Source organism: Rissa tridactyla, chromosome 1 (genome assembly GCF_028500815.1).
Source record: "Rissa tridactyla isolate bRisTri1 chromosome 1, bRisTri1.patW.cur.20221130, whole genome shotgun sequence".
NCBI classification, from domain to species: domain Eukaryota; kingdom Metazoa; phylum Chordata; class Aves; order Charadriiformes; family Laridae; genus Rissa; species Rissa tridactyla.
The window spans coordinates 172,085,936-172,094,719 of NC_071466.1; the positions used below are offsets into that span (position 1 = coordinate 172,085,936).

Sequence of the window (8,784 nt, forward strand, 5' to 3'; positions counted from 1 at the left end):
AGATGTTCAAGTGGGACAGGTCCCATAGCACCATCATGCTGATGTCACGGGCTGGAGGAGCCGTTGGCAACGGTGGAAATGCAACATTCTATACCGGCTGTCAACTGCCTTCGTTGGTTCAACAAGCCTGGAGAAGGTACCATCTCCTTCGTTCAAGGGTATTTCACTGTCATCTGGGGTTTTGTTTCAAAAAAGAAGCAGAGGTAAAGTTCTGAAGGTCCATTTTTGGAAAGAAAACTACTCTGATCAGGATAAGATTATGATTCCCTTGAATGTTGATTGCTTTAACATTTTCATGCATGTTTTGCCGGTATTAAGAAAGTGGAGGAGAAGCACAAGAGGTGAAGATGGCCTCAGCTGGGAATGGCCGCAATTTCCATTTTTATTCCCCCCATGCACAGGTAAATGATGTAGATTGTAGAGTGGTTTGTATCCTTGATTTTCTCGATATATCTGTGTTGAAAGGGAGGTCTGTTATGTAAAGTTAGAAGGTGCTATGTCACTCTGGCTCACGGCTGCATCTGTAGATCGAAATACCTGATTTTTGGATGTGTGAGCTAATGATCATCTAAACTATGGACAATCTCTCCTGTGAACTGGGTTCCGATACTCAAGGAACACCTACGTTGGAAATCGCCCATAAAGATCGCTCATCACTTTCTTATTGAATCAGCCTTAGATTCCTTTGGAATAAATAGGCTATGTTTATAATTTCTGCTTATAGCAACTACCTGAGTTTTTGCAAAATCAGTTGTTTCAAATTAAGTCCTTCAAAATGGGTTTGTCCTTCAAAGAAGTGTTTATATTCTACCTGGTGCAAATCCAGGGGTGGGTGTAGGGCTCTTTGTTATTGCATCCATTCCAGCATTGGGGATTTGATCTGAGAAGTCTGTACAGGGATTTCAAGTTCTCAAATTTTTAGGTTTTCAGTTTTTGTTGGGAATCTGTCTGGGTTTTGTTTCTTACTCTTTATTCTCCTATAGACGCATGTCCTTTATGAGTAAGAGAGTACTAGTGTAAGATTTGCAGTCGTACAGCAGACTTCATTTGAGATTGACCTGATTGTCCCATTGTGCAGGAAAGGAAACTCAGCCACAGGTCAATGAAGTGACTACTACATTTTTTTTCTTGCCAGCATCTCATGAAAAGCCTGCAGTACACTAAGTAGACTGCTTTACTCCTGTTCTTATCTGGGAGCAGGTTTACATCATGGAAGCTCCCTTGACCTAACTCAAGACAGCTTTAGAGGTATCTGGAGCTGAAGAGAACTTTAAAGAGAACTTTCAATGTTCTAAAATATCAGAAGGTGGTCCCACAAAACCTTAGTCATATGTTCACAGCAGTACACCATGTACTAAAACATTTACTCTGTTTTTATTGTTCTATTTACAATATCAGAAAATATCTGTGTTCTTCTGCAGCAGAAGTACAGCAACATCTCCTGTTTCTGGGAAACACAGCCCTCAGGCTGTGTAAGGATCACTTGTGCTTTCCATCATAGCAAACCTCGTACTATAAATGGACTTTTTTTGCCACCAAGTAACAGTGAGTAAAAATACTTTATCAACAATTTGTTCATTAGCATAAGTAAACACACGAAAATGTCCTTCCAGTGCTTACTTCCAGTGCTTTTGTGATCTCTTTTAAGGTCAAGAAATGTAGCATGGGAAATCAACCAGGCATGATCTGCTATCCCAACAAGTTGGAGGCAAAGAAAGGAATTGTGTTGGCGTTTGAATAGGGTTGCCATATGAACTTTCTTAGCTGTCATGTTACGAATTTTCATAACTATCAGTGACATAAAGTCACAAATGGCTATGCCGGTTGCTAAGATCCATGGAGTAAAAATGTTGCTTGAGTTGGGTATTTACAAGATTAAATCTCTCTAGGAGTGCAAATGGTTAGTAGGCAGGAAAGAGTTGAAGAGAAATGAAAAGTAGTGTGTGTATGGTGCGGGGAGGAGGTTGGTAGGGCCACTAGCAGCAATATCTGTTGATAGAGCACCACATGTTACATGGATGAGACCCCCCCTTGTATAGATAACATCAGATTACAGTGCTGTGTGTGCAGGTGTATTTCCAGTTCACTGTTTTGAATAACTTTTGGAGGCCTGAACACTGGATGCAGGCTACTGAAGGAGAGAATAGTGTGTAAGGCAGTACAATATCTGAAAGTCAGATATTTATGGGAAAAAACACTGTTACAAGACCTGCCTATTATTCAGCATGTCCAAAATATTTTCACAGGTGGCATCTTAAATTCATTTACTCACTTCATCCCAGGTATTACTAATCACACATTTCCCTATGTTGTAAATATCTTAAAAGGGATTGGAAGAAGTTTGCCATCTCAAATTAATCTATCCACCAGCTGGAAGAGATACCCAGCCATTTTTAAGTAGTGTAGAATGATCAAAATGTTCCTCTTTTCAAAGGCTTTATTCAGTGGTTTTTCATACTTTGTGTAGCTGGAAGATGCTCTTTTGCCAACCTCTGCAGAAGATTTTTTCTAAAAGGCACAATCTGCCTATTTAATGATTCCTTCAATATGATGCTGATTTCAAAAGTATACCTGCTGGTCTGAACCTGAATTTGATATTCTATCTCCCTCCTAATAAAATAATGTTCTTTTCTGCAGATGCCCCTTTGCAACAGGGTGTCCAAGAAGGGATTCTACATCCAGCCCAGCATAAAGAATCACTCAGAAAACAAGAGAATATTTTAAGACCAGTTCACCCTCCACTGATTATAAACATCAGTGATGAAGAGGATGAAGAGGACGATGAAGAGGACAATGAAGAGGAAAAGAGCTGTATACAGTTTTTTCTTTCTTTTACAAGGAAGTAGAATGTGTTTTTTTCAACTCTTGCAGTGTACTTGACAACTGATTTATTATAATAACCATTCCATTTTTAGAAAAGAGTTGCTGACAAGTTTTTGAAATACTTTCCAGCTAATCCCCAAAATATTGGTGGTATAATTCATTTTTTTTCACTAAGGAGAGTTTAAATGTGATCCACAATTATGATGATGAGATCCATGGTTCTGGTGGCCATCAAATACTCTTCAAAATGTCACAAAATCTAGGGACAAAATTACAAGTTTAGGAGGTACTTCTTTTCTGGGAAGCAAACTTTTGAACAGGGCTGTACACACTTATCACCGAAGGTGAAGTCACAGGTTTGTTTACAAAAGATAGTTGTGTGACTTCAACTTAAATAATTTTTTCGACTTATTTCCTAAATTCTGTAGGCAACCTCATTTTATTAGAGCAGTTATCCTTATACCTAGCGAAGAGAATCCATACAAAACTCCTCACTAGTTTAACTGAATGTCTATGTGTATATATTTTATATATATATATTCATTTATTTTCATATGTAGTTAAACTGTTGACTGTATCTCCCTTAGAGGTGAGAGATTCCTGGGTAAAGAATGAATTGCACATTCCCAGAGAGTAAAAGTGAGAGAATGACCTACTCTCATGGGTGAACTCTGCAAATTATTGTGCTGGTTCTCAGGCTTTTCCCCTGAGATGCTTTTCACTTTTCCCCTGCCCTTCAGCTTGGCTGGCAGGGAGTCCTCTTAGTGCTTCCTAACTCGGCTTCAGTCTGACTAAGCCACATTAATTTAAACAATATAAAAAGTGGGGTTTTGCTAACCTTAGTAGCCTTATCTGAGACAGGAGCACTCACTTCACCAGCTCCGCTGGCAGACGTTACAGGGTAGTAACTTTGGGCAGAGTTTTTGTGACAAGCAATCCCTGGTGTCCTCTTCATTGAGAAGATTTCCTTTTGGGTATAAATGAAGGAATGAGTACTGAAGAAGTTTTTGAAGAATTTTAAATCAAAAACCAATAGCTTCTTAATATGTGTTGTAACTGCTATTCCATTGCACTTGGAAATACCTAATATGAAGGAATTCATATTTCTGTCCAGAAGCAGAGCTTGCAGTCAGAAAAAAATAACATGTGACCGAAATGAAATTCATTATAGTATTTGATTATTAAAAATTGTTGAAGATCTTTGTACAGATACCCAGTGATCTTTTAAAAATATTTCCTACAGATGTTCCTATTTGGGTGCCTAGGACTGCTGAAGATATTGAAGAGGAAAAAGCAATAAAGGAAATATGCTATAAATCTGGTAAATATGAAAATAGTCACTCTTTCCTAAGTAGCAGTGTTGCCAATATAGTAAACTTTGGTGTTTTTTTACCTCTTGGGATATGTTTAGGAGAGTATTACAGGATCCAGTACCCTCATGAACACCAATCAACAAAAACTGTGTCTTCACCTCAGGAAAATGTGCTGTTACCCTTGGAAGCCACCGAGCAAAACTTGCAGAAAGGCAAGTACTTTTCATCTTCTTGGACAATGTTTATCACTTTTTAAATTGCTGTTACAGGGAGAAACTACTATATAGTTTTCCCCTCCTCCCTGCTTTTTTATTTAGTGACAATTAAAGATAGCATATGACAAAGAGCATAAAAATACTTCATTCATTTTTCCCCATATATGTAAATATATAGATATATGGTGTCACACACGTGGTGACTACCTGTATTGATTGTAGATGAGAAAGGTAGAAATGGGCTATTAACCTAATGTATACTTTCTTGAGATACACAACACAGGTGGTTCATTTAGTTTTTCTTCATGTGCTAATAAAAAAATGGGAATGGAAAAATTGTCTCCACGTCATGCTTTTTTGTCTGACCACTTTTGCCAGTGTAAACTGTTCAACAGAATTGGGTAAAATTATTTTCTTGTTATTTCTGCTTTTAAATTGTTTGTTATTAAAATAGCTTTGATAAGCTATTTCTGGCAAGTATTTAGCCTTAGAAGTATTTAGAAGTATCCAGACTAAATACTTAGAAGTATTTAGACTACAGACGAAAGAATCAGTAACAAATATATGAGTATAGCTTTTAATATATATATTTCTTTATCATTAGATATGTTGAGAGAAAAGGAGAGAGATATTTGCCCAAAGCATTTCTTCAGTTGAGTGCTCTGAGGCTTTAGGTATGCCTCTTATGCATCCTTTGCATCCTTCCTCTCTTATGAGGAAAGGCTGAGAGACTTGGGTCTGTTTAGCCTGGGGAAGAGAAGACTGAGAGGGGATCTTATTAATGCTTATAAATATTTAAAGTGTGGGTGTCAAGAGGATGGGGCCAGGATCTTTTCAGTGGTGCCCAGCAACAGGACAAGGATCACAGGCACAAGCTGGAACACAGGAAATTCCTTCTCAACATGAGGAAAAACTTCTTTACTTTAAGGGTAACAGACCACTGGAACAGGCTGCCCAGAGAGGTTGTAGAGTTTCCTTCTCTGGAGATATTCAAAACCCACGCGGATGTGTTCTTGGCCAGCCTGCTCTAGGTGAACCTGCTTTGGCAGAGGGGTTGGACTAGATGATCAGCGAAGGTCCCTTCCAAACCCGACCATTCTGTGATTCTCTGATCTTGAAAATACCATAAATCTGATCAGATAATATTCATAAATATCATTCATGAAAAATGAGAAGCTTAAAGAACGAGCAGGTAATTTGTAGCTGGTTCTTTACTTTGAAACCATAGTGTTCTATAACCTGTATATTATGGGATTTTCTTAGAGAGCATGAGAGTTTTACATCAGTCACACTGGACAGGATCCAAGTAACTAACAAAAGAGAAAGAATATAAAATGAGACGTTAATGGAAATTGCACGAAACTAATCACCAGCTCATAGAAGCGGGATGAAAAGAATGGCAGTGCCATTCCCTGTGCTTACACGCAAGCAGCTAAAACATTCATTCTGTCACCTTGAGGAAGGTGATTCTGCCCCTCTTCTCCACTGTCATGAGACCCCACCTGGAATACTGCATCCAGCTCTGAGGTCCCCAACATAAGAAGGACATGGACCTGTTGGAGTGAGTCCAGACAAGGGCACCTCTCCTATGAAGACAGGCTGAGAGAGTTGGGGTTGTTCAGCCTGGAGAAGAGAAGGCTCCGAGAAGAGCTTATAGCAGCCTTCCAGTACCTAAAGGGGGCCTACAGGAAAGACGAGGAGGAACTCTGTAACAGGGATAGTAATGACAGGACAAGGGGTAATGGTTTTAAACTGAAAGAGAGCAGATTTAGATTAGATATCAGAAAGAAACTCTTTACTATCAGGGTAGTGAGGCACTGCCCAGGGAAGCTGTGGATGCCCCATCCCTGGAAGTGTTCAAGGCCATATTGGATGGGGCTTGAGCAATCTGGTCTAGTGGGAGGTGCCCCTGCTTATGGCAGGGGGGTTGGAACTAGATGATCTTTAAGGTCACTTCTAACTCTAACCATTCTATGTTTCTATGATTCTGTTGCCTTTTCAGGTGATGGTAATACAATTCCTACAAAAATTAATAATACAAAGAGAGGAGGGAGTTCAGGAAGCAGAGTACCAAGTGAGAGTATTCCGAGAACAGATCGTAGATCCTTTGAAAATGGAGGTAATATACTTTAGCATCAGCTTCTCAGTGGTGAACATCATGTGGTAAATAACTGAATATGCACACATTAAACTTCACCATTTTATATTTGACTTATTCTTTGTTCTTTATGTTCTAGAGACTCTTTCTCATGCTCCACCATTAATTGGAAAATAAATGTTTTTGTGGAGTTTTAAAAAAGACATGTCTGTAGTATAAGTACCCTTAGCCACTAGGTATGTTGTCATGGGAGGTAAACTGCTGCAGGAAGGTCATCTCCCTTCAGCCATTCGTTAGTGTTTCTGCAATGCTGTTTGTCACCATGTCAGCAATGGCAGTTGAACTGTTTAAACTTTGTGTGGGCCCATACTGTAAATCATTTCACTGAAGTGATTGAAGATTAAAATAATCCTTTTATAAATTGAAATTATTTTTATCCCATGTCATTTTAGTTGTTCAGCTTGCAGGACAACACATAACTGAACTGATACAACTGAGACAGAGCCAAAGCATGCCTCATGTGCAAGGGATGAGAAATAAGCACCGAAAGACAGGAACATATTAAGGTTCCTGTACATATGAAGTTATCTTGTAAGGACACACAGTTCATCCACAGAACTGTTCAACCTATGCTTTGGAGTCCATTTGCATTGGGTTCCTGTTTAGATGTTACACTTGACTTTGCAAAAGGATTTGTTTGTTCGTCCTGCGCACGCAACTTTTGATTGTCAGTTTTTAAAGACGTGTATGTGGATTAAAGCAAATGTTTGTAGCTTTAAACTGTAAACCCTAAATACAGTACTCATGAAGATTTTCTAATTCATGTAGAGAAGCATTCTGAGCCAGCACTGGTCAAAGCAATTGTACAAGTCCAAAGTACTGCTGGGCTTTGTCAGTTTTTGACTTTGCTTTCAAGATTTTGCCACCATGAACTCTGCTAGAGGAAATATAGCCACTCTTGCTCTCCTTTAGGGCAATGATACTTTTGGAATAATTAACATGTAAAACCATGTTCCACACAAGAAGACCTGTGTATGAAATGGAAGATTAGGTTTTCAAACACCACAGCATTTTTGGATAAGAGAATTTTGCATGCTTTTTAAAAAGTAAATATGTGTTATTTTAATCCCTCAGAGAGAAACCACACTGAGCTGGTAAAGAACCATGACTGTAAAGAAGTAAAGAAGAAATGGATTTCTCAGGAGCCAAGAAATTCACCTAATACAGTAACAGGCAAAGGTAGTTTGAGAGAACAGTTGGCTTATTAATTTTTATTTACTAAACTGCTAGATGATTTAGCACTACCTGATTAATTTCTGTTCTTAGTGTCAAATATGGACACTCCATATTTGCATTGGACTATCAACCCAGAACATTTTTTATATCTTGTCTCCCAGCGTCCATTCTCCTGCAGTATGCCAAGTTCTGAGTAGTAGCGCAACATTATTGTTTAGGTTTGGTTTTTTTACTTTTAGGAATTCACACTTCAGGCCCCAAAGTAAAACCAGGTTACCAACAGAGGGGTCAAAGTGAGGATGATGAAATTGGTTCTTCTATTCCTTATGTGACAGAAACTGGAGGAAAGACTTATTTCCATTCTTCAGAACCTCACAGATCAGCATATGTAGCCTACTGTACTGTCACCATCACCCAAGAACCAAAGTTCAGTCGATCTACGGGTGGGGTCCACCTTCTACAGGATTCTTGAAATTCCTTCATATATGCTTGTCTGTGTCATACTGCTTTCAATTCTGTCCCTGCAGGTAAATATTAAATTATTTATGTCTAAATATGGGCAAGAGTGATCCAGCCTAATTTTCAGGAGTAGACTGCAGCAGTATCCATAGACAGAAATGTAAAGCTTTGTAAAGCTTTACAATTAGTCAGATTGAATATTCATGAGCAGTAATTTAGTCACCTTCATAGCAGACATTCATTTCTCTGCCCAACAGAGATGTATGAATGCAATGATGTGCTGATGTGCAATAACATACTGCATAACAAATAACTATTTACAGCATCTTTTATGTGATTTATTCTTTGGAAATATTTAATAAACCTCAGAATAATCCACCTTTAATTTCTCATTTTAATCTAAATATTGATAGCAATAGTAGTAGTAGTAGTAGTTTTGCAGTAGAATTTCAGTTTCCACTCAAGAAATGTTTCTTGTTCAACTTTTTTCTTCCCAGCAGAGGACGAAAGAATGACTTTGCTTTGCACGGTATTTTTCCACAACTAGGATTTCATTGGAGTTTTGATTGTGATTGATTTCTGATTATTTTCATTATTTAGGATTACTTTTCATCTTGAATAAACAAGGGCTTGGTCTTTT

The 8,784-nt window shown here is 38.3% G+C and overlaps 1 protein-coding gene across 1 annotated transcript; it reads left to right on the forward strand.

Annotated features, from left to right (window-relative positions):
• The first annotated feature begins 347 nt into the window (after positions 1-347).
• On the forward strand, positions 348-8,157 carry LOC128909298 (uncharacterized protein C12orf50 homolog). Its single transcript, XM_054200821.1, has 8 exons — positions 348-401; positions 1,422-1,545; positions 2,638-2,811; positions 4,067-4,144; positions 4,235-4,348; positions 6,354-6,470; positions 7,584-7,688; positions 7,925-8,157. Exons 1-8 carry the CDS (start codon positions 348-350, stop codon positions 8,155-8,157), a joined length of 999 nt encoding a protein of 332 aa, XP_054056796.1.
• Positions 8,158-8,784: the final 627 nt, after the last annotated feature.

Bases quoted from the DNA above. Each gene is read 5' to 3' on its own strand.
- LOC128909298 (XM_054200821.1), top strand. From the start codon at position 348: ATGGCCTCAGCTGGGAATGGCCGCAATTTCCATTTTTATTCCCCCCAT. The intron at 1,546-2,637 runs GTGAGTAAAAAT...TCTTTTCTGCAG, and splicing joins TTTTTTGCCACCAAGTAACA to ATGCCCCTTTGCAACAGGGT. The intron at 6,471-7,583 runs GTAATATACTTT...TTAATCCCTCAG, and splicing joins TAGATCCTTTGAAAATGGAG to AGAGAAACCACACTGAGCTG.